Here is a 25,948-nt window from a genome sequence, read left to right as displayed (position 1 = left end):
GATAGATAGATAGACGGATAGATAGATAGATAGATAGATAGATAGATAGATAGACGGATAGATAGACAGACAGACAGACAGACAGACAGACAGACAGACAGACAGATAGATAGATAGATAGATAGATAGATAGATAGACGGATAGACAGATAGATAGATAGATAGACGGATAGACAGATAGATAGACGGATAGATAGATAGATAGATAGACAGACAGATAGATAGACGGATAGACGGATAGATAGATAGACAGACAGATAGATAGACGGATAGACGGATAGACAGACATATAGATAGATGGATAGATAGATAGATAGATAGATAGATAGACGGATAGATAGACAGACAGACAGACAGACAGACAGACAGACAGACAGACAGATAGATAGATAGATGGATAGACGGATAGATAGATAGATTTAGAAAACTCTAATATGCAGCTGAAGACGTGGTTGTGGTTGAGTGAAAGTATATTTTATGACGGCGTATTATGGCCATTGTAGCTCAATATACAGTATTTACATATTTTTCAATAATACAGAACAAGGGGAGGGTAATAACAAAACTCATGAATTCTCCAAAATTAAAGTCACAAATAAAAGAATAAATCATAAATCATAAATATTGTGAGGTGTTTTTGTCAAGGAACCACCTTGTTTCACTTTGGATCAGCCTCATCACAGCACAGATGCCACCGAGGAGAGCAAAATATGTTAAGTATTTTAATATTCCTCTAAGTTATTGAGAAATAAACAAGACATGTCCGGTAAAGGACAAATCAACGGTCCACACTCATTTAGGTACTCAGTGAGCTGAAAATCTGGGCTTCAACTTTCTATTTGCAGACTTCTCCTCATCTTCTTCACATCCAATCTCCTCCCAATCCCTCCCTCCGTCCCTCCTCCACATCCCCCTCAATTTTCATTTTCTCTCCATCTCTCTTTATCCCTCCATCTCTGCTCGTCAATAACTGTGTCTCGGGGCTCAGTGACTCATCTGTACTTCGCTCCCTGTTTGCTTGGCTGTTTCTGTCTCACTAACTAAATATGAGTCCATAATCCTCCCTTCTGTCTCTCTCTCTGTCTTTCTCGGGATGTCTCTCTCTCTCCGTCACCAACTCCAAGCCCACAATCCGCCCGTCTGTCCCTCTCTCTCTGTCTCTCTACTTCCTTTCCACATGCAGTCATGTCTTTTTCAGATGGAGATTAAAACGAGTTTGACTTTGTTTTATTTTAGTCAAAGGCTTTATGAGAAGCCACTGGCAATGTTATTTTGTAAATTATATTCAAACGCCTCCCTGTGAAAATAGATATGGGGAAACAGAAGAGACGGAGTTCAAAATGTGCATTCACGAAATATATTTAGAGGGAGCAGCTGTGTAGAAAAGAGTGAAACTGAACTATTTTAAACCTTAAAGGTACTTTATTCTGTTATCTTTTCACAAGTATGCTATTGTAACTGGCATTGAAAGTGAAAAAAGGAACATGTGCTGGATTTTGGAGGGCTACTTCGTGGTTCAGCGTGGACTGGGTTTGCTGGTGCTCCCACCGCAGATAAAACGGTTAAACTGGGAACTTCATTTCTACTTTTAGCATCATGGCTGCAACGCATGACTCACACGTGGATACTGTATGCAACCCAACCTCAAGCATGTCCAGAGTTTTGAAAAAACCTTTACAGATGATGAACTGTAAAAACACAACTCCAATTCACGTTAAACCGGCACAAATAAGACTCTCAAAATAAGTAATTCTCGAAGCACCTCAAAGGGTGAAAGGCCACCCTAACTGCGCTGCCAAGCAAATAGAGTCTCAATGCTCCTTTGCTATTTACATGTATTTAAATCAAGTTCAATTTGGCACAAAATTGGCTTCTTTCTATGCAAAAACAGTCCAATTCACAAAGATCAGGGCTGATAGCCACACGCAGTTACAGTGAAATTATTAGCATCTTCAGAGAGTTGGTGGGAACTAAAGCACATTTATACTGACAGACTGTGGCATTCAGTCCCAAACAGTGTTTCTCTCTGTCACGTATAAAGTCCTGGCCTGAAGTTTTGAGGAATGCCTCTGCACCTCATTGACATTTCCTTGTTTAATTTGTCTCACTGCCATTGTTCTGCCTACTGTGCTCTCGGCATTTAGTCTTTGCCTCGTGGATAATTGCAATCAACTGCAAACTTTATGTGTTTGCTCTGTAATATCATTAGCGCAGTATCTTTTGTGTGTCAGACCATAAGACGAGGCAAATGACGAGCAGGTCATGTTGCTATCAGCGACCGCAATCCATTCTTTGTGAACTCGCCGGTCAATTAAAAAAAACAAAAAGAAAAAATGTAAAAAAAATATTTATGAATAATTAAATTGCAGCAAATTTAAAGGCAAGTACAACGTGAAGTTCTCAGAGCAAGTTAACCTCCAGGTAAGGGAACATGAAAATTATGTGTTTTAAACATTCATCACAGTTTACAGACCCACTTCCTGCCAATGACTCAGTGTGGTTGTGAGCATTGATGGTATTTTCTAGTTACACATACTTCACAATAAATTGGTTTAGCTAATGTAGTTGAACGGTCGGCTTGTTTATACCTGTTTGATCATCTGATGCTGGTGTTTGTTGGCCTGTTGTTTTTAATGTGAATTTTCAGGCTGGTCTCATCCAGCATTCATAGTTATACTGATGAAAAATAAAGTGCAGAGGAAGTATAAAGGCCGCTAAAGCACACACAGGGCGGGAGGGAGTGGAGTCAGATGGGGCCAACAAACAGCAATCTTTCAGATCCCCGTGTGACACGAGAAGTCAATGTTCATTTATTTGTCATGTAACTTGTTATTTTAACCCAAACAATCATGTTTACCTAAACCTAACGAAGTAGTTTTGTTGCCTGAACCTAACTAAGTTAATTACAAAGAGAGAAGTTTATTTTGAAAAGACCGTATGTAACGAGGGGAAATTAAAACGAGTTGCTGAACTTTAGTAGAAAACGAGCAGTAACTTTTCTTAAGATATCATACGAACCATTGTATGATTTTTTTTGTATTTTCTCTCAAATTTTTTTTTGTTGTAATCAATCCGTTTTTCTTATAATCAATGTCTTGTTGGATCATTCTGGAGGACACAGCTGTGTCTAATGCCAACATTCAGCTCCAATGGAAGAAGTAGTATGATGCTCATGTCACATGTTGGAAAGGGGCTCATGGGTATACAATCGGATTAGACGCCGTAAACTGGGGTTCATAGCCGACTCACACTTACAATGACTGCTGGCTTTTTAAAATATGTAATGATGATACAATGATTATGTTAATTTGAGTAATACTGGGTGACCCATCACTTGGAGGCTTTTTTATTTAATGGAAAGGGAGGTTCTGGACCTGGTAGATGGTTGTTGTCAAGGCTGTTGCATGCAGGGCCTTCTTAGTTTCCTAAATGTATCTTTGGTGTTATGCTATTTTATCATGCTGTGATGAAGAGAGTGTTGAAACGTTAAATACAGCATAACAAATATTGGGAACACCCACTCATAAACCTTTATAAACCTCCTGATGAATGCTGGTTTCACAGCCAAACATGTTGGTTTCCCTCAAAAATGTTTCCCAACATCTTCCGGTAGCAGACTGCAGGTGTGCACTGAGCAGCTCCCAGTATGAGCGTGTGAATGCATGAATGTGAATGACTGCGTCCTTTACTTTCCCTGGATACTCGAGGGGAGAAATAAAAGCCACTACATGGTGTGACCACCAGGTGTCACTGTGGCTCTGCGTGGGGCCGCAGCCTGCCGCCCTCAGTGGGAGCTAACCGTTTAGTCACTGTGCCAGGCTTCGGATAATAAAGAAACACTGAATGAGGCCCCGATGCCTCGTGGCTTCTCGGGTCGCTTCGTGATGCTATCCGCCTGTGTCTGCCTTTGTCTCTCTCTACCTTTCTCTGTGGTACTCGGGGTGGGATGGTGGGATTGTATTGGAGGCAGCCAGGCGGTGTTGAATTAAGGTGTATATTTCTGTACCGTGTGTGGTCTGTGTTGGTGTTTCTGTTGTTGGAAAATACGGCTTGAAGACATTATATATTACATTTCAAGTGTTTTTTACATGGACATCCCTCGTCTTAATGCCTGCATACTCTTATCTCTATTTACCACAGTGCTCTAGTTCATTACTGACAGCCTGTACCCATCGTGCTCCGTATAATAAGGCTGCTGGCCTTGCACACACTAATACTAAGCTATTCTTGGGTATCCTATGTTTATGCAATCTCAGTACAGTAAGCAAAGCAGAAAACTGCTGTTTACACTTATATCTGTACTGAACAAGGAAAAAGAGACTAAATGTTGTAATGCTGCTGCCTCTGATATTAATCTACCTCTTTGTGTTTTTGATTTAGAGACAATTCTGAAAAAAAAAATCCACATAAATGTTTGTGTCAAACTTTGAGCCGATCCATCAAGCAGATGAAATATTTCACTGGATAAAAGTTTGACCTGCTTGTGGCACTACATGAAAAGCCAGAGGCTTCATCCTCTGGGGACCATGATAATCAACCCAACAGGTGTTATATTAGGACATGTTTCAGTTTAGACTTGAAGGAATAGTTCACCCAAAAACAATATCAATTGTACATCGTACTCGACTCCCTGGGCTCTGTATGGTCCCAGACAAAGTTTTCTATCAAAATGTCAATAACGTTGTCATATATTACTAACACAATACAAGCAATGACATCGCTCCACACCGGCAAAATCAAAAGCTCTCTCCATAACGCATTCATTCGCCAGAAAACTTTTTCCGGGACTTCAAGATAAGATGGGATTGATTTTAATTTATCCCAAAGGAAATTCTGGTGCCAGAGTTTGGTCAAAGATTAGAAGAAAAACTAAAAAAACTATGTAATAAAAATGTAAACATATACAGTATGTACAATAGTGTAATAGTAGTTTTGTAAAAAATTAAAATCAACTAAAATTAATTAAGTTAATTACAACAACAAAAGATTAAAAACAAGAGTAAACATATGAAGTCTATAAGAAGTAATACTTCAGCCTTTGTGAGTTTAATGTACTATTTATTGTGTTTTTGGGTGAACTTTACTCCTTCCAAGGCGGACTCACATGCCATCCCTACTTTCAATGTGTGTGTGTGTGTGTGTGTGTGTGTGTGTGTGTGTGTCTACTGGGAGAGGATACTGATGGCATTTTGAGGAGCGGTAAGTCAGGCTGATCAACAAACACTATATCAGTTCACATGGGTGGGAGAGAAAGCAGGCACGTTGAGATTGCCAAGGTTTGTGTGTATGTGTATGTATGTGTGCGCGTGTGGTTGATATTAAACCCACAACAAATGGTCTAAGGGCCAGAGGGGGCTGCTGAGATTGCTTCCATCAGAAAAAAAGTGTACTTCTGCTTGTGTGTGTGTTTGTGTGTGTGTGTGTGTGTGTCTGCGTGTGTGTGTGGGTGGGTGGGGGTGTGTATGCATACATCCATGACAAACTGTGTGTTTTCGATGGGAGGTGTTTTATTACAGGAAGGAAAGGAGGGACAATATGATGAGTAGATAAAAAGAGCATGTAATATTATAGAGGAATCACGTGATAGTGGAGTAGTGGATGATGGATGGATGACTGGAGGAAAACAAAAACAAAGGAGGAGATGAAGATAAAGAAATAGGAGTAAGAGTCAACTCTTAAATCTTAGAGTTGAATGAGAAAATCATGGCGGGTGGATAAAAGAGAAAAGGAGGAGACAAAGACTGGAGAGTCAAATAAGAAAGTGAGGAGGAGAGGAGAAAGTCTCTTCCACACATGTTCCGGGTAAAGTACTGGGATAGCCTTTGAGGCACTGCTAGTGATTCTTACTATTCACACATCATTCAGGAACATTTCCATCTGGCACCTTTTCACACATGCCATGGTGATGCAGGAATAGATGGAGCGAGGGACAGTCCAGCACAATGCAGTAATGCGACAGTTATGGATTTCAACCGCCGTAAAAAACTCAACAGAAGAAGAAGACAGCGTGGCGGATAATGTCTCTTATTCTTTTCGGAACATGGCGGACGGTGCCAATGTTCTTGTAATATATTAGATAGTCATTAAGTTTGTTTTTTCATGATCTACTTGAATCAGTAAAAACACATGTGAGTCTTGTGATTGGTTCGCCCACTCCAGGACTGATTCATTAATCACTTCCAACATTACCACTAGTGCATGACGGTGGTAACTGTCTGCAGCATTTGTTTATTACGATTACATTATATGACATATTCTTATGGATATTGCGTCCTAAAAAAAGTAAGAGTCAGATTATATTTGATGATATTTCAAAAGAGCAGATGTTTTCCTTTCAATGGAGCGAATGATAAATGAATAATAATCTTCTAATACTGTGCAAATAACACCAAGTATGATTTAAGTTTTCATATAGTTTTTGTGTGTAAAATCGCTGCAGTGAACACAACTTTGTTTATTTCATTCAAGGGGACAGAATGCTGTATTCAGACAAACTGAATGAGTGTTCGGGGATCAGCTCACCAGCAACAACCTCCATTTCTCTGTCAGAAGAAAATCCTTTTCTTGGTGGTTGTGTTGTTGCCACTATTCCTCCGTAAAGAGAACCAGTGATCAGCAGGCTCATTTCTGTCCATAGACATTCATGGCGGTATACGAGTTGGGATTTATAAAAGGAAATTGCTCACTGGCAGGCGTACGTTAGGTTTTTATAAATCAGAACATTAGTTTGCGTAAGTACATTGCCTCATTTGTATGTATGCAAACGTTTAGTGTGAATCCTACGCTCTGTTTTATTAAAGAGACCCCTGGTCTTTTCACAAACACAGATGCATAAATGGATTGTCATTTAGGTTGTTTAAATAATATTTGGGCCAATATGGTACTACTTGATACTTTAATCATGCTGTAGCAGTCATGTAAAAGCCTCAGCTACATTTAACCACTAATTCTATTCATCACGTTGATGACGGAATGACAGTTTAAAGCAGGAGACTGAGAAGAGGACTGAAAGAACCGTGTTGATGACATTTGTTCTGAAGAAACAAGAAAAAAAAACACTCGTTATGTGTATACATTATCTCGATTATAATAAGCTGAGCTGGCAACAAACACGGTGACGCAGCGGAGGAGGAGCTCGTCTGTCGTCGATATTACGACGCACAGAAAAGGAAGCAGGCCGATGCAGAGCCTCATGATACAGAAAAGAGCCTCTTCCCTCAGGTTTGGATGCACAGCCCGTCTGTGCCAGCTCACACAGGACCCGTAAACCACAGGCACAAATGACTCGTCCTGCCTGTTTAGTTAAACAGTGAAGGGAGCCGACAGCGTCAGTGTCACACCCCATCCATTGAGCGACACAGAATTCACAGAGATAAAGAGAAGAGAAAAAGAAACGGCTCATACATTGTGTGAAAGGGGCAGAAAATCCTTCAGAGCTTTGATAGATACCTGGCGATATATGTATACATGCACGTCACAATTTCAGAGGGAAATTGTGACGGAAATATCACAAGATAAAGAGAAAAGCCGTGGCGGAGGCTAACAGACGAACAAAACGACCTTGAACTGAGATATGAAAGGAGAGGAGAAGAGAAAGAAGACAGCAAAACAAAACAACTCATTAAAATCCAACAAATGACTCAAGGAGACACTAAGAGGGAAACAACACTTGTTCGTATTGGGAAGAAGAGGCAAAAGGAAGTAATGGAGATAATGCCTTCGTCCATTGGTTCCGAGTAATAACCTCGTACTGCACTATTATTACGACAGACTACTTCTCCATTTGAGTTTTGGTGGAACTGTGAATTCACTCACACTGTCAGTTACTTCATTCCCAAAGTTACCTCAACAGTTAGCGTAAACCATGTGGTGTAGTGTTATTATCATATCAGAAGACATAAGGAGAAGTCAAAGTTGCCGCAATGTGCTAGGTTTAAATCATAATCTGTGTGAGAAAAAGCTTGATATGGAAGCCCTGAGGGAAAAAAAATCCAAATTTAAAAGTCTGATCTAAATTGTTCTCCTGTGTCTCCTGTGTTTATAACTTGAGGACAGGTCAAGAGTTTGGGCAGTTGAAAATAATCGTATTGAACAGGAACATTTTTCTAACATCCATTTTTCTTACACCAATGAAAACAGATGAAAAAAAAAGTCTTGGCAAGTGTTTGTTGTTGTAATACACATTTCAGCCACAAGAGGCTGAAGCGCACCACTACAGGACTGACCAGGTGAGTTTTAACTCACATAGCTTGATTACACTCCACCTTGTGTTTGGAGTGCACGGATAGATTATAACTCACCTGGAAGAAAACATGAACATTTATAGTCCTATTTATTATAGCAGGGCACTTGAAAAATGATAACAAACACAAACACCTGACAAAACATTTTTTTCCACCTGTTTTCAAAGATAAATATTTTCCTACCTTCCCTCTTTTCCATAGCTTTGAATCAGTCATTTGGAAACAATGTTGTTACACACACAGTATGATGATATTATCACAATATAATGATTGTGTTGAATATTCACCTAGCCCTAGCAGTGAATGAGATAAAATATCTGCTCTTCTTGGAGCGTCGATGGGCTGATGATGATGATGATGATGATGATGATGATGGGAAATCACACAGCAGCAGAAAGACGGCCTTGGATGAATTACTGATGAATGCCTAACTTTAATTCACCTTCAAATTGGGGTTCAGTTTTTGAGGAATGGGTTTTGAATTTGCTAAAGTTCTGATTCACGTCTGCAACAGAGGAAAAACGGTGTCTCATGAGTATTGTAGTGATACATCAAACTAACAAAACAAAACTTAAAAACACAATGTCTCAGAACTTAAGTTGAAACAAGTGCAATTTATGTCCGTAACATAAACCCATGGCACTGTTACATTAGACAGGAGCCTCCTGTGTCCACATGTTGAGGAACGCTGCGGATTAATACTTTTGGCACCAGCGGCTCCACTGCATTCAAAGCTCTATTAATAAACCAATACCTACGAGGTACTTCTTGAATAACTCTGCATTCAATGACTACTATTTACTATTTACTATATAGAGATGAGTTTATTGAGAAGACTGAGAAATATTTAGGGGCGTTAGTTCCTAGATGTCCGTATGGTGATGAATCATTCCTCACACGTGCAATAGGTGATATTACCAGATAATTCTGTGTGTATGTGCGTGTGTGTGTGCACTGTATAGGCTCTATGCACAGAGTCATTTAATGGTGAATGCCTATTTCATTCAAGCTGAGGAAGCAGCATTGCCTACCAGCAACACCCAGTTGTGCGTGTGTGTGTGTGTGTGTGTGTCCCTTATCCAGGTGAGTGACTGTTCATTAAAGCGTGTTTTTCTAACGGAAGAGTGTTCAGTTGGTGCTCAGCCGTGCAGGCTGAATGAACTTTGTCCGCATGGTTTACTGCCCTCTCTGTCACTTCCTCTCTCAGCGCCTGTCCGTTTCAGATCTCAAGTTCAAACAAACTTCAAATGAAACTCTCTTTCTCTCTCTCTCTGCCTCTCCTCCCCCATCTTGCTGTCTGCACTGCTGTCTATCATATTTAACTGAATTGCTGCCAATTTTCTTATTGGCAGCAGCAGCAAAAAAAACAAAAAAAAAGGTGCAAGTTATGTGTCTGTGACCACACCGGGGGCCCCACCAGCGGTCCCACCAGCGGTCCGTACCCCTACACCTGACCCTGCAGGTGCTGGATATGCGGCTACTTTTGCATATCACTAGTGCTCCTCCCCGCCTCCATCACCTTGTTCTTGCCCAACAGCAGCTACTCACCAATGACAGGAGTCGCTCCTCGGCGTTAAGTGGAGTTTGGCTCCAGGCACCAGCAACAAAACAAATTTAAAAAAAAAGAAAGGGGCGGGAGGTGGAGTATTGGTTTGGGCTCAGAGATTGGTGAGTTGTGGTTTGATTGACAGTTTCTTGTGTGTTATTGGGAGATGGCATCATCGTCGTGGGTGGGATTTAAGTCTACTACAGTCGTCCCTCGAAGAGAAGCTCCTCCTATCCCCTCCGTTGACGATGACGGTTGGGAGTTTTTATTAGCACCTCCACCTAGGAGACAATGAGACGGAGGTCGATTATTAGGAGCAGATGACAAAGGCGAGTCACATATTTTCTTTTCCCCGTCCGTTTGTCCTCCAGTTACCCTGCCCTGCAGAGGAGGACGACGGAGGCAGGACATTGGCTCCACCTCCCCCTCCTCCGTTGGTCTGGGAGCAGACGTTGGCGTGGCGCGCGGCGGCTTTCTGCTTGTAATGGTTACTGTGGAGCTTGTACTTCATCAGGAGGATGAAGATGAAGACGAGGACAGAGGCGACAATGATTCCCCCGATGATGATGATCATGGTACCTCCCAGGAACTGAAGGAGAAGATCCAGAAAGATAGTTAGCCCAGTGTGTAGATCCCATGATGTATAATCAGCACATCTGACCTCGCCTTTCACTAAGATGATTTATCAACATCATAACATCCAAAACTGAATACAAACCAAAACAAACACTTTTATTAAAAGCTTTAAAGATGGCTAATTACTTGCTTTTTGAAGTTCATCGTTGACCAAGGAAACAAACTTTTACATCAGCCTGAACAAGATGCCTTCAAAGGGCTCAGAATTGATTTTAACATCTACGGTTCAACGAAAATTGCTCAAACTCCTTTTGATGAGGAAGAATGTGTGATGCAACCAAAAGCATTTTATTTATTTTTTTAAAGAATTTACGATAACTGGCAAATTTAACTTGCCATCTATGAAATCACAAGACCTCAAATCTGCCATTTTGACTTGTCACATTAACTGCGGCTGGATTATGGTTAACTACACAAATAGAGGGAAAATAAATAACTAATGTCATTTGGGAACTGAAAGGGAGAATTGTAACTTGATTTCCAAAATACTTTACGTGTTTTTATTGAAATTTGTATGAACATGCATAGATGCTTCGCTGTCTAATAGAAATCGAGGATTTGGTTAGTATTTTCTGGAAACAAATGCAACATTGTTAATGACTGAAAAAAGACTAGATCAAATTAAACCTCAGTATCTATATTAATGTATTACTGGAAAGTTTATTTTCCATATAAGTAGAACTGCATACTTGCCTGTTATTTACAACCAAACATAAACTGTTGCATGTTCATCTCTGCTGCTGAGCACTGTGTGAAAGACTCTTTAAGATACAAAAGAATTGGAATGACATAATTGAACACCGTCGGCATTATCAGATTAATTAGAGCTAATTACAAAGTGACTCTGGGATCTGTGAAATAAAGCGTTCATCCAAATGGGCTCCTTACGTTGTCAGACTGGCAGAGGTGTAATACACTAACCTGGTCTCGTATCGAGTGACAGCGTCCGTACTCCGTCTCCGTGGAGAAGGACACGCAGCCCACCAGCTTGGTGCCCGTCAGGGCGGTGATGCCGTCATCATAGACGGCCAGAACACACAGCTCGTAGTCCCGCGATGACGCCAGGTCACTCAGCAGGAAGTACTTGTGGTTGGCTGGGATCATCCTGAATGAGAAGAAGACAGAGACAAACACATTTTATTCTTTGATGTCCTGATTTGTCATTAATAGAACAGGAGAAGGTTGCGGAGACAGATTATTTGGTGCTTTAGTTTTGTTCATATCAATTAGAGATACATTAAGAGTCACAATCCAGACCTCTTCTTCTTCTTTCAGATTGTTTCCTGTGATTGGTTAGCTTTACATTCTCCCTCCTAATGAAGCAAAATTCTGTCTATGTACACCCAACACATTCTCATTCCCAACTCTTCACATGAAGACACTTGGCCAGGACATACGCATCAAACTATGCAGGCTTTTTGCATCCAGCGATCCCACAAAATTAAATTGAATGTGAACCAGACCGCAAAAGCCCACGTCAAACAAAAAACGATCTTTCACCCAGGAGGCCGCTGTTCGTGCCACGTGTGAAATGAGAAGTCAACATAGATTTATTTGTCTCGTAACTTTAGTAACGCCACCTCCGTAGTTATTGTAACCTAAACAAGTCTTTTTCTAAACCGAAGTAGATTTGTTGCCTAAACCTTACTTAGTAGTTGACAATCTATTCTTAAACCTAACTAAGTATTTCACGATATTTTCCTAAACCTAACCAAATATTTTTTTTGCCTGAAGTTGTTCCCTGTGAACACGGAAGTTTATTTTGAAAAGACTGTATGCGTGTAACTAGCGGAAAATTGACACGTGTTTCTGTATTTATTAGGAAAACGCACGAAATATGAGGAGTGACTTAGCATTCAAACCGTTGCATGATACTATGGTCACACTTTTAAACACGTAGTTAACGTTGTGATTTTAAACAAAACTACTTGGTTAGGTTTAGGAAAACTTTGTGGTTTGGGTTAAAATAAGTATGTTTGTTTACGTTAGTTAAGTTATGTATGGTAATTAAATAAAAGAGCCACAGACACAAACGGTGGTCTCCTGGGTCAACGTCATGTGTTTGTTTGACCCATCCATCCACCCCATCCTCCTCACTATGTGGACTTTGTCACTCTTCCAACTACATCACCTGACTTCCTCCTTTGTTCTAAAATGTGTCTAAAATTGCCGCAAATGGGTTTACATTGGAGTCCCGGTGCACCTCTTACAGACACTCAAGGGTGCCTTATGCATCGGTATCAGATGCTGACGACCAGTGACAAAAACCAACGATGCTGGGACCAATAGCGTGAAGGCATCGTCATCTTTAGGAGACAAAGGTCATCGACCAGGTGTCTGTGGACGGATGGAGATAAAAGACATCCACATCCAGATGGACCTTATAGATTATATGGTTGCATACACATGTTTCTTTGTAGAAGACCATTTCTGGGTGTCAGAGTTCATCACTCCCATTTGGACATCCACACCAAACCACAGGAGCACCCGCTGCAGAGGTCAGATTAACTGGTCAGAGCATTAATCTCATGAACCTTTTAATATTCTGTGCAGAAATTCCCTGAAAGTCCCATATAGTACAGTAATTACAGACATGGAGCTTAACCACAGGAGCAAAATTCTATTTGGTTTTTCACTGTGACTCTGGCAATTATTATGAGCTGGTGGAGGACAGTGGAGACAGATGGTGAAGAGGTTTGCTGCTGTGCATTCAACCAGACAGAATGAAGGAACTGAATTCTGACACAAATGAACTTCTCTCTGTCTCCACGAACTGTTCAAGCAATTGTGTCCTTGTGCAATAAGTTTATGATTACCAAAACTTGGGAAAAACCTATTCTATTGTTGTGCTGGATGGGTTATTCCGTCCGTTGTTGTCAAAACTATCAGAAAATACCACAACTATTCACTGTTACTTGCCGTCTCAGAGCCACGCTCTAACAATTCAGCCTCACAGAGAGAACCCTGCCAGCAGCAAATACTATTTGTACTTTCTGCCAGCTTGTCCTGGATATACAGTAAATGCCGGCGTTATCTGTACGTCTTTTGACACGAGTCCAAGTAAAGTACAAGGTCTTCAGAGGCGAGCCAGTTGCCAGAATAAAACGTAGTCAATAGAATAAAAGATGCCTTTCAACAGAGCAAAATATCAACTTGCATGCACATTGACTCATGTAGTGTGTTTCTAAATGACATACAAATGCATTGTGTTGAAGATAGTGCTCTGTCAACCCTGTCTCCTACAAAATGATGATCCTGTACAATAAACTGCTCTCAATTACATTTCGAGGAAATTATATTTTCTCAAATTGAAAAAAAACTAGTTGGTTAAGTTGAGGATAAAAAACGAATTTTGGTCACATGAGACAAGAACAGCAGTCTCCACAATGATCTCCTCCCAATATGCACTTTTGCTAAATCATTTAAAACACATTTGTTATACATCCAAAGCAAACGTTCGCTAAATATGTTTCCCTCAAAACATAATTCACAATGCAGTTTCATCGTATGAGGACAGAATCTTTAGGAACCAGGGCCGTAAGGATTGTTACACATAGCTTGATATGAGTTTATATTAAGTGACATCATGTTTGATGGATCTTCTGTTACCCAGAGTGTACGGTCATATTTTATTTAGACATTTTGGAGTGTCACTGAAGTTACATTTTTACCTCCACGTGGTGCTGCAAAGAGAAGTCTCTATCTGATCAATACCTGATAGTCCTCATGCTTACATGTCTAGATTATTGTGTTGATGTTGCAGCTTTGCTGATTGAAATGACTTCTATTCCAAAAGAAGTCAGAGGTAGAGATCCAACACAATTGTTCAGTTAAAGATTGGATTTGAGGTAGAAAATTGAAGTGGAAAGAATATACACACAGAGGAAAGAGAGGCAGAGCAGAGGAGAAGAGGCAATGGAGGACATTGTAGCAATTTCAATTTCAACTTGAAAATCAAATGATACAAGGTAGAGTGGGATGAAAGAGAGAGGGGAGGCGAGGAAGACGGTGGCGAAAAAAAAAGGAAATATGGGGAAAGAGAAGGCAGACAATGGCGAAGGCGCTGAGGACAAGTGATGAGAAGGAGGGGACGAGGTGAGAAAGAGAAGATGGAAAAGGAGGTGAGGGCGTGAAGATACAGAAGTGAGGACGCAGAGAAACGAGGGTAAGATGAGACACAGCACAGACAGAAATGACAGAAACAAGAGAGATGACGAGAGGTGAGACTGTACTGAGCAAATGATAAAAACATATTGACCCTAAGCAGCACACCCATTTTTTCCATTTGTTCCAGTTCCACCTTAGTCTCTTTGCTGTCTGTCCTGATTGGTTCACACAGCCTACTACACATCTCTCAGAGCTGGAAACAAGGATCCATATTAATGTTAGGCTCATGACCTGACACTATCACTTCATACCATATCTAATATCCCATTAAACAAGATGACAAGACTTTATCTCCAGCATTACGCTCAACTAGCTCACTCTGCGTTGTAGCAGCAACTTCATGTTTCTGTTGTGAACATGTTCAGCAGCACCGAACCTCATACAGACATTTGATGGTATGAATATGAGCCTGTGTGGAAGAGGTTTTGTTTTCATGACAAATAACTTTATGATGCTCAATAAAGTTATGAAATCATAAAATATGAAAAGAAAATCCTGCATAGTGTAAAAGTGTAACTCAAACCTCTGTTGTGTTTTGGTTGAAGACATCAGCACACGTTTTGAATGTCCACAACCTGTCGAACTCTGTTATGATATAATATTGTAATACAATACACTGCACATTTTATTGGAACAATTGGTCAAATATTTGCTTTGCAAAGCAGCAGATGGAAACCTACACAACATGTCACATTTCCACTTTCACATAGAAAGAGAGGAAAAGAGCAAATGTTGCATGTTTCTTCATTGCCGTGAACACAGACTCTAAATGCTACCTCAAAAAGAGGCTGAAAACAAGCTCCCGAGTTTGCTGCTAAAACTGGGGGGAAAGAATTATAGAGATTTCACAGACCTGTACAGCAGAACCAATCCAAAGTGTTTAGGGCGGTACTTCATATTGGGGCGGTGACATGCAGAAGTCAGGTGCTCGTAAACACTGCTGAGCAGAAACACACGTACAGAACTGTTGTTGCTACAGCTGCTCTGCTAACGGTTTACTCGCTGTTGCAGTTTTACGTTTCAAAAGTAAAAGTCATCTTGGAGCTCTCCTCCCGCCAGTAAACGGCTCCAGAATGTGACTCACAGGTTTTATTATTTCTCCAGAACAACCGGCTACCTCCAGACTCTCTCCCAGGAGCTGCATCCTAGACGATGTCGACCAATGACAGCGTGTTATTCCCATATGGCAGCTTATATGTCCTCACGCATGCAGATAAACAGTTGGGATGGGCCTGTCTGAATCCAGGACATGTGAGGGGCGTAGGTTTATCAGTGGCTTTTTCTCGCCAGCGTTGTAGCAACAACCTTGCACTTAGAAATGCACAGAAATTCGGTGGGCGGAGATCTCCATCAACATGGACAGCGTCTCCACTGTCAGAATGGTACATATGGTAATGTACCATCTACTCGTCAGTCGTGTCCCTCTTCACCATAACAGGAAGTGAGGGTTTCAACCTTGAAACTACTGAAACAAAGTCGCTGCGGGTGGCAGAAAACTGGCCTCACGGTGGCTGTTCAGACTCAAAAGCAGAAGAAAAGCTTTAACTGTGCCTCCCTTAAGACGATCATAAATCGGCCCTGATTCCTTAACTAATTTGAGTTGAGATAGTGATGGAGAAAAGACGAGGGAACAGCTTGTAAAAAGAACTGAGGGGAAAAAAGAACAAAGACGGAGTATTCTGGGAGATGTTATCGATAAAATGATAACTGAGCGGAGAAACATGGGAGCTGTGAACTAGGCCACCCTCTGAACCACCAAGATTACTGCTAACGCCAGAGCCGCTCATTCGCTCTGTTATGCACACACACACACACACACACACTGGAGGAAAAACACAAACATGCAGGAATATAGGTGGACATAAGGACATCTCCTGTTTTAAGAGGAAGAGGTTGACCCAAAGTGGATTTTGAAAATAAAAACAATAGTTTGGGGCAGGAAAAAGAAACCATAAATATGTTTAGGTTACTATATCGTGCCCTTCCACCACCCCGATCTCCACACCCTTACTTTACTTACTACACCTCGACAATACTTATATTCACGTCATTGAAGGTGAATATTGAGGTTATTAAATATGGACTTAACTCCTGCGTAAACCAGTGCTTAAAGAATGTTGGACTTGCATTCATCAGGAAGACATCGAGAGACATGGACTCAAGTCACAAGATTCAAGTCACAAATTTGATAACTTTAGACGACTTGGACTTTGTCACTATGACTCGTTGCTTCACTCGGACTTGAGCCTTTTGACTTGAAAATACTTGACACCTTTCCCCTAGCCCAAAAGATTAAAAAGTTATTCAAAAAGTGTTCCAAGAATCAATTCATTTCCAGATTTTTTAAAATAATTACCAGAAAATCGACACTTGACTCCCTAGATCCACTTTGTTTGAACCAACCGGACAGCATCCGATGAAGTTGCAGAATAGAACCACAAAGTACGGCAGTTGGTTAAAAAATGATACCAAAGAATATTTTCTTTGCGTACAAAAAATACACAGTGGTCAACAAAAAACAAAATGCACTATGCAAAACAAGTGCAGGTCAAAAATGACAGAGAGAGAGACACAAATGGTATTATATTTGGTGAAGAGCACAGCCTTGTTTAAGACTCAGGACTCCTTGGACTTGAGTGAAAAAGACTTAGTTGTGACTTTCAAAACAACGACCCACATCCCACATCTGCAAACACCACTCCGAACGAATAATCGTGTCTATATGGGGTCATCATTGTAGCAAAACTATTTCGTGAGCTAAACTGACTAAATGTGTGTGAAGAGTTGTGTAACTGCATCTCAATCTGTGTGTGCGTAATCCAATTTGTAAATGTGTGGAAGAGATTCAGTTACAAAACTCTCCGCAGACATCTGAAAATAGTTCTGCTGCAATCATGCCCCCATAGCTCTGTGACAGCTAAGTGTGCAAGTAGCCAACTGTTTGCTTCTGTGTTAGGTTCATACAGCTTTAAACATTTCACATTATCATCAGCGTCAACCTCGCACGATCTGCTCTGGTGGTACTCTAATTTATTATGGATTACTACTGGATCTGAGAGACCAAGAGAGAGTGTGTGCAGGTCTTTGTATTTGTGTTGACACCTGTATTCTCTCTAGCTTTGTGTTTCTCTGCAGGTGTGCATGTCCTTTGTGTGTGTGTGTGTGTGTACCTGTGGGTCTGTGTATGCCTCCTATATATTATTCAGGTGTCAGCCGGTGCAGGGCAGTACCTATTTATCAAAACTAGAGCGGAGGTGACGAGAAAAGAAATGGAATTATAAAGCCTAGCCTGACCCGCCGGGCTTTTGTGTGTGTTTGTGTGTGTGTGTGTGTGTGTGTGTGTGTGTGTGTGTGTGTGTGTGTGTGTGTGTGTGTTTCAGAGAGGGAATCAGGGAGGGAGAATAAAAGGAAAAAGACAGATAGTGTCTATTTTAGTGATAGTGTCTCTACAGAAAAGTGCCTCAGTGTGTATACGAGCGTGTGTGTGTGTGTGTGTGTGTATGTTTCTGTGTACTGAAGAGAGACACACCAGGTCTATTATAGATGTCTGGTTTATAAGTCTTGCAGAGTTCTGGGTCACAGTAATGGTTGAATGAAGGCCTCAGGTTCTATCTGTCTTTCACACACACACACACGCACGCACGCACACACACTCTAAATTTACAGCTACTATTGTTGCCTGTGGCCCTGCTGTTGCAGGAGGTAGAGGCTTGGAGACAGAACTTTACACAGCAAATACAGCAGCCCTGTCAGGGTTGACTGTTCTAAACCCTGTGTAGCTCAAGGGGCGGAGGAAGGCGCGTTATGGCAACTTGTTTGTAGGGCCACTACAACTCAGCAAATATCTGACGTCAGCACAAGGCAGCAGGCAGGCAGAGGAGCGGGGCCCAAATGCAGGCACACACGGGACGTGGGACGACGATTAAAGGTGATTGTGATAAAGAAAACATCCAAGCAAAACGTACACGTGGTGCCATTTGTTTTTACATTACGTGCCACCACCACCACATAATGCGCTGTTGAGAGGTCGTGGTCATTCCATGTATCTCAGTGAGATCACATTGGTCTAGAAGCCAACAGAATATCTACAAGTGAAACATGAAAACAAAAAGTCCACGTCCAGAAAAGAGCAAAATGACAAATAAAATGGGACCAGGTACACAGGGAGAAGTAGTGCAAAGGCACCTGGGATTATCCATCTTTGTTTTGTACTAGAGTTTGATATGTGTGAATTCACCGTCAGGAGTGCTGATAAAGGAATTCTATTCTATTCTGTTTATGAAACACTGCTTTTTTTTGCTCATCCCGAAATGCTGGATTCCTAGATTTCTCATTTGACCATGTTGCATTATGACATATATTATAGGAGGAGCAGATACACTCAACCATTAGTTAAAGGGTCACTCCAATGGTTTTACATGTCATGGTCAAATTACTCATCATGGCGACTCAGCATACTTAAATATTAATTATATGGATTCCATTTTGTTTCTTCCTATTTCGTTCTTCTTTTAGAGTGAAATATGACAACAAGGCACTCAAACCATTGACTGTTATTCGGCTCATTATAGTAAAGACATTTGCCAAGTACATCTTTTTAAAAACGTTTAAAAATAAATACGACCTCATATAACTTGTGTCACGTTTACACACCGACTCCAAAACTGAGAGCCACTGTACATGCAAACGTTATCATCCAAGATGGCGTCCGATAAGCCGATTCACTTGGTTCTTTCGTCTCCCGGCACAAAGCACTTTACGACAAACAAAGAAAATACAGAGATGCGCAATTGAAATATTGTGCCAGGTGATTGCAGAACAAGGATGTACAAAAGGTTAGACAGTGAAGTGATTGTGCTCGAGGCAGCTAAACGTTAGCTTCTTGCTAATGTCAGTCATTCATCAGCCCCGATGGGACTAGCATCATCCATTGCGCCCTCAAAATGAATTCACTTTTGTCTTGTATTGTCTTGTTAAAATTTTATCAGATGGCGAGAAAAATACGGACTTGTGCAAAACCTTATGAGACAGACTTTACGTCCTTGTGTTAACCCAGCTTCTTAGTGTATTTGTAAGCAGACTGAGTTATGACGTACTCAAATGAAATGTACAGCAGCAGTTGGAGCATACAGACAGTGAAAGGCATCCTTTATAGTCTGTATTACCCTTGCATTGGGCACGGAACAAGTTAGAAACCTGAACAATGGAAAATCAGGCAAAGATCCAAGTTAACAGCAGTTTAACTACGTCAGCATAGCAGTGTGTGTCATTTAAGGCTGTGAATAATGCAGTGCTCATAATGACATGAAATACGTTGAACGCCACGTAGGATTTAGAGAGAAGCATGAACTCAAGTGGTGCCTCTCCATCTGGTCATGACAGCTTTGTGAATAATGCAGTGGCCACAGCCGTATGAAATAGAGCCACTCAGGATTTCATACGAGGCACGACACTAAATCCAACACATCACTCGGGTTGCAAGCTATATGTATGAAATGGTCATAAGCTCCCATTCGCTTTATGTTCCATTATTAAATGACACAGTGCTGAACTGAGAGAAATGTATTTCGATCTGCTTCTGGAAACGGTTGCCTACATCTTTTATTGTCTCTGGAGTAAAGGTCGCAGGTTTGATTCCTGTATTGGCTGCACTGTAGTCCTGTTTAACTGTCAACAAGACACTGCCGTCATTCCCACTTAACTCTGGATAAGATCGATAACTTTAATGTCATTACCAATGAGCATTGAGGTCCTGTTCTCACATGGAAAATGACAGCCCTTGTCGTTCGTTTGATTGCATTGAATGGCCGACGTTTAGCTGACAGCTGTGAGGAGTATCACTCTTGTCTCTCACGTACAAATGTGGAAGTAGCGTGACGGCGTCAGTAAAGCTCTTAAGGAGGAGGTTGGTCAGCTGCTTGGTGCCAGTTTACCTTACCAACATTGTGCTTTTTTTAATCATGTCTGCAATCTTTGCATAGCCTTTGTGCCAACACCTGAACCAATGGCTGTGGCAAACCCAAAACCCTTTCAGACTGGAATCAATCTTGATGATGCTGCCCTGGTCGGGGCATCAGAGAAACATAATGTGTCCTCCTACAAAGAAAAAAGCTGCAGAAAAAACTAAATTACGATTAGCATAAAAACATGCTTGTGTAAAATAACTAAATACAAACACACATTTACTCCAGTATTGCACAATCCTGAGCCACTCAAGTGTATGCAGTCCTTGAAGTTTGAGGCATACTGTCCCATTTAGAACACGTTTGATTCAATATTTAATAAATACAGTACATACATAAACAAATACATACTAAAGCCAATAAATATATAAATTAATCTAAATATATAAATGAGTCAATATGGTTGGATAAATAAACACATTTTTTTATTTTTTAAAGAGGAATACTTTTATTCAATTCAATTTTATGATTGTAATTTGTAATGTATTTATTTCATTTATGTATTGTTTTGTTTCATTTGTGTTTCCTAATATCACATTTATATACCATATTTTTACATCTATTCAAATAACTGGGGCTCGTTTATCAGATTACAACTTCTACTAATACAACTAATGATAATCATATATTTATTGAACCACACTGACTCATTTATATATTTATATACATTTATATATTTGTTGCCTCATCTATTTATTTCAAAGTTTCTTTCAATGCTATATGTATTCATGTCGTAGCCATATTCCTTTATTTAATCATGTGTTTATGTATTTATTTGTTTATTTATTTATTGATTGAATATTTATATTAAATATTTTAAAAAGTGGCACTCCATACAAATCATGTATTCTAATCATTTCTGTAGACCCTTCTGGAATGTATGCTGTAGGCTGCAGTTTCAGATTGTGGTTATTCTTTCCCATTGCATTTATTCTCCATTAACAGCTTTTGGGTTCTATTCATCTCCGTATGGTATTCAAATCTCATATGAGACTCTCACCCTGATCTGTGTAATCCATCACTGTGAACACTAATGTTTAGTTTCTTTGTTGCTAAGTGAAGAACCAGAAAATGCCTTTAAATAGTAAAAGAATCGGCATTGGTAAACCAGTTAGTCCTTCATATAAAAAAGACTACATGTATGGTGTTTGGTTCAAAATGTGTCAAACCCCCCAAAAATAACAAAAATAAGTAAACATTTCTAAAACATAACCTGTGATGTAAAGTAAATTATTTTATGCAGAGGGCTAAAAACTTGACTGATGTCTTGATTTGATCACATTTTCAAAGAGGTTTTGTGCAGACCGGCAGCAACACAAATAAAACATTAACAGACTCACTCCATGACATAAAACACAAGCATTCAAACGAAACATTCTGTGACATTACAGCATTTTGTTGAAGACAGAAACAACGTCCCGTAAACTGTCCAGTTATTTTCCAGCAGATAAAACCACAGAGGCATGATGGGAGCATGCCAAGAAGGGCTTTTTGAACAAAAGTGTACTGAGACAACACCCTACTGAGAGCCGGACAACAAGCCAAGTGTGTAATTGACAGCAGTGAGTCAGAGCTATACAATTAGTTCTGCACCTGAGGGAAGCACCTGCCAGGGTGTCAGCCATCTGAAGACACTGAGAGAAAAGCTCACCAATAATCCAATAATCCAACACCAGAGAAAGAGTGAACCCGTTTAATGACCAAATAGCCTTTCATGGAACTCGATTCCCGACAATTCATTGTGACGTCAATCAACATCCGAACAACATCAACAGAACTTTCTTTTATTCTTTCAATTCCTGAAAAGGTGACTTTATGGAGATTCCACAGGACACTGAAGGTATAAAATACACATGGATGATTCCCTGAGCAAGACACAAGGTCAGGGTGAGAGTTTCATCGCCATCATCCTCTGAATATCAACAAGGAAAGAAAGAGAGCAGAGGAGAGGAAAACAAACTAGACAAGATGAGTTGAGGAGAGGGGGATGGTGAGGGGGATGAGTAGAGGAAGAACAAGCAAGCATCCTTGCGTAGATGAAGAGACGGATCAAATAAAAATAAATAAAAAGAAGCATGGAACCTGTCCAGGCACACATCTAGTAAGATGTCTCTTTCACAACTCAATACACCAACATAATGTGTGCTCGGTATCTCACAGATCATACAAACAGCAGCAGCTAAAGAAAGAAAAAACAATCCTGTCTGAAATAATAAACGGTAAAAAGTCCTTCCTGTCTCTTTGAGCAGTGAATGCTGTTTAAACTGGTGTGCAGGATGAAAACACAATAAGTTACATTCAATATTTGAACTGAGGGAAATAGCTGCATGGACACTTGTGGCATGTAACAAGACCTGTTAGCAGAAAATCACGCATAAAGAGAAATCAAAGCTATTCCAGAATACACATGTTAAATGGTGATGAATTTAATTTCCACTCCGAAGATAACCGAAGATAACCGGTCCGTCGTGTGTGGAGCAAACAGAGTTTATTACTAAATACACTAAACCGCAGTATTTAAGGGGTGAGTTAAACAACATAACTAATTAACAAAACTTCTGTGATTTTAAGGCATGCAGATAATTTAGCTTTCATTTGCTGAGCTTTGGAGATCTCTGCTGTCTTCATCACCACAATACAATGAAAGTGAATTGATTGCTTTCAGCGTTTACGGCATTGAAAACTCAACAACAGAGTGTTTATCCACAACATCCTTCGTCCTCATAATCCACAGATGTAAATCCCATCAGTTTTCCCTCCGACTACCTTCTGCCAAAGAACAAGTCTCTGTAAAAGCTCTTTTGTCAAAGACACGAGGCTATTGAATTGTTAGTCGAGGAGCACAAATGAAACTCACTATTCATCTCCACTGTTAAAATGTATACTAGTAACATTTTTCGAGTGTTTTTTTACAAAAATCCAGCAACGCGTGTGGATTTCTGCTCGTTACATGCATACAGTCCGTGTTCACAGGAAACTACTCAGTGCCGTAACTGAAGTACTCCAGTTAAATGAGAAAATAAATACATTGACGGTGACTTCTCGTTTCACATTTGAAACGAATAGCGGCCTTCTGAGTGAAAGATGGTTTTGTTGGACCCATCTACCTCCCCTCTTGCCCTGTGGGAGCTTTTGCCGTCTTTTCCTTGTTCATGATGACGTGGCTTGAAAATAAAACTATTTTGTGGGACATCTACAAATTATGGCGCATAATTTTTCGCAGGTATAGCTACGAATGCTGGACGAGACCAGCCTGGAAGCAGAAGGTTCGGAGGCTGTTAAAAACGACATGATGAGACGGGCTCTGATTTCATGTTGTTGTAATGTGGGCGAGCTGACTCTTTAAGTGTTGCTGGTCTTAAATGGTCCTGCTAGGAAAGACCAGATTGGCCTTAGGGTGTCACTGATCAGTGGTGCAAGAACATAGAAGACATTCTGACTATAATGCACATCTTCAGATAACAAAGAGGAGTGAATGTCAATAGGCCATATTTTCCTATCTTTACCTAGAGACCACAACAAAGACATGGACTACAATTCAGCTGGATGGAAGTAGCTTTTCTAAACTGTATGAGTCTGAATAGGACTTGCTTGAGATTTGAATGGGAACAGAGACGGAGAGAAACTGACAGGGCATACAATGCAGAGAGGGTGAGTCAGACAAAGAGAGATGAAAAGAGAGACGGCTGGCAGAGAAGAGAGTGGCCATCATTAGTAGGAAAAGGTCAGCATGGCCTCAGGTTGGGTTTCCTGTAGGAGCTACACACATGCAGACATGTGTGGGTGTGTTTGGTAAAGGGAAGGTGAACAAGTGACTGAGGCAGGGGAGCAAGGTCAAGAGATAATGGTGTCAGATACAGATACTGGTCTGCTGTGTGGGGGGCCGAATAGATGACTGAGATGTTAATTCTGCTGCTCCAAAACATCTTCTGTGTCATCATCATCACCTCTTGGCACAGGTGACTCCGTGCTACCTCGGGTTTAAGTACTTTTACATACATATATTTAAATATATTTACGTTTCCTTTTTATGAAATTATTTCTTCTTTTTGGTAAACATTAGGCTTACTGTATGCATACATTGTTACAAGCCCTGCTTTCTATAACATTACTTTCCCATAGAACTAACCTGCACCCTCAATAACCTTTCGAGGGAAACGTATTTTCTCTCGGATTATGTTCTTAGTTTTAAACAGTTTGAATCAGTTTGAAACACGTGGTTCACATTGTAGAATTGTTTCCCTCGACATGTAATTCACAATGCACATTTGTTGTGGGGGAATGTAGTTTTTAGGAGACATGGCTGATTTTTCTGACTTTAGCAACATACAAATGAAAGGTTACCTAAGCATCGGCCTCACAGTACAACTGGGGCTAATGAGGATCTAGTCATTGCTTGTAGAGGCAGCCGTCATAAACTAAAGTATTGGACAAGTGGACATTTCAAGCTAAAATTCATTGTACATGCGCTGGCACGACTGCCATTCTCAGAGCCACTAAGAATAATTCCTAATGTCTTTCGCTGACATGGGAAACTCTGAAAATGACTGTTTTGATGATGTAAGATCCGACCCCCCGCCGTCTGGAGCAATGACACTGAGAGCCGAGCTGTGAGTATGAACAGTGGAGAAAACCTTTTGATTTGATGTTGGCCTAAAAGCCCGGCTGTCATCTTCTGTACTTGAGGTTTTTGCTAACTGGAGACCGAGCGGGACAACGTGACATTTGGCTGACGGAGGGAGAGCAGAGAGGAGGAAAAAAAAAGACGGGGAGGGGCAGGAGGGACGAGGTACGCACGGAGGTGATACTGGGAGATGGAGCGAGGGAAGAGAAAGAGAAGAAAGATGACATTACAGTGACTTTCTAAAAGGTCTGTGCACTGATAGAGTGATAGAAAAAAGAGAGGTGTCGCAGAAGAAGAGGAAAGCTGATGCCTCATCATCTCAGCGGAATCTGATCGGCTGTCATTTCCTGCACCCTTGCTCCCCTTTCTTCCTCCCTCCTTCCTCCTTCACTTCCACCTATATCAAATGAGTCAAAGAAAAATCCTGTCCTACGCACAGCACTGCATCAAGCCACCCCTCCTCCATCACCGCCTCCCTCCGTCTTTCTACTTCTCCGTTCTGCCTCTCTCTCTTCTTTAATCTCTCTCTTTCGAGGGCCAGGCAGGATGGTAGTTAGAAAGCCGGCACACGCACAAATTAAAATGCACACACACACACACACACTCTTCACACACACACACACACACACACACACACACACACACACACACACACACACACACACGCACACACACACACTTTGTAAAGCATTTCATGCAGACACATATTCCGTTTCGGGACAGAAAGAGAAAGAGAAGCAGAAGAGAATATTAAAAGGAGGGGGAATCA

At 40.8% G+C, this 25,948-nt stretch overlaps 1 protein-coding gene across 2 annotated transcripts in view; it reads right to left on the bottom strand.

Moving 5' to 3' along the window:
• The window catches only part of LOC116397259 (leucine-rich repeat and fibronectin type III domain-containing protein 1-like protein), a 339,526-nt gene that overhangs the window by 5,575 nt on the left and 308,003 nt on the right, over positions 1-25,948 (bottom strand). For both annotated transcript variants that reach the window (XM_031872518.1, XM_031872519.1), the window contains 3 exons: positions 11,347-11,530; positions 10,165-10,378; positions 9,792-10,070 (listed from right to left, as the gene is read on the bottom strand). In XM_031872518.1, coding sequence (XP_031728378.1) covers positions 9,946-10,070; positions 10,165-10,378; positions 11,347-11,530 — 523 coding nt within the window. In that variant the 3' untranslated portion in view covers positions 9,792-9,945. The remainder of the gene's footprint in view (positions 1-9,791; positions 10,071-10,164; positions 10,379-11,346; positions 11,531-25,948) is intronic.

The sequence above is a fragment of the Anarrhichthys ocellatus genome, unplaced genomic scaffold, assembly GCF_004355925.1.
Source record: "Anarrhichthys ocellatus isolate YVR2014 unplaced genomic scaffold, GSC_Weel_1.0 scaffold64, whole genome shotgun sequence".
NCBI classification, from domain to species: Eukaryota; Metazoa; Chordata; class Actinopteri; order Perciformes; family Anarhichadidae; genus Anarrhichthys; species Anarrhichthys ocellatus.
This window is presented reverse-complemented; position numbering and strand designations above follow the sequence as displayed.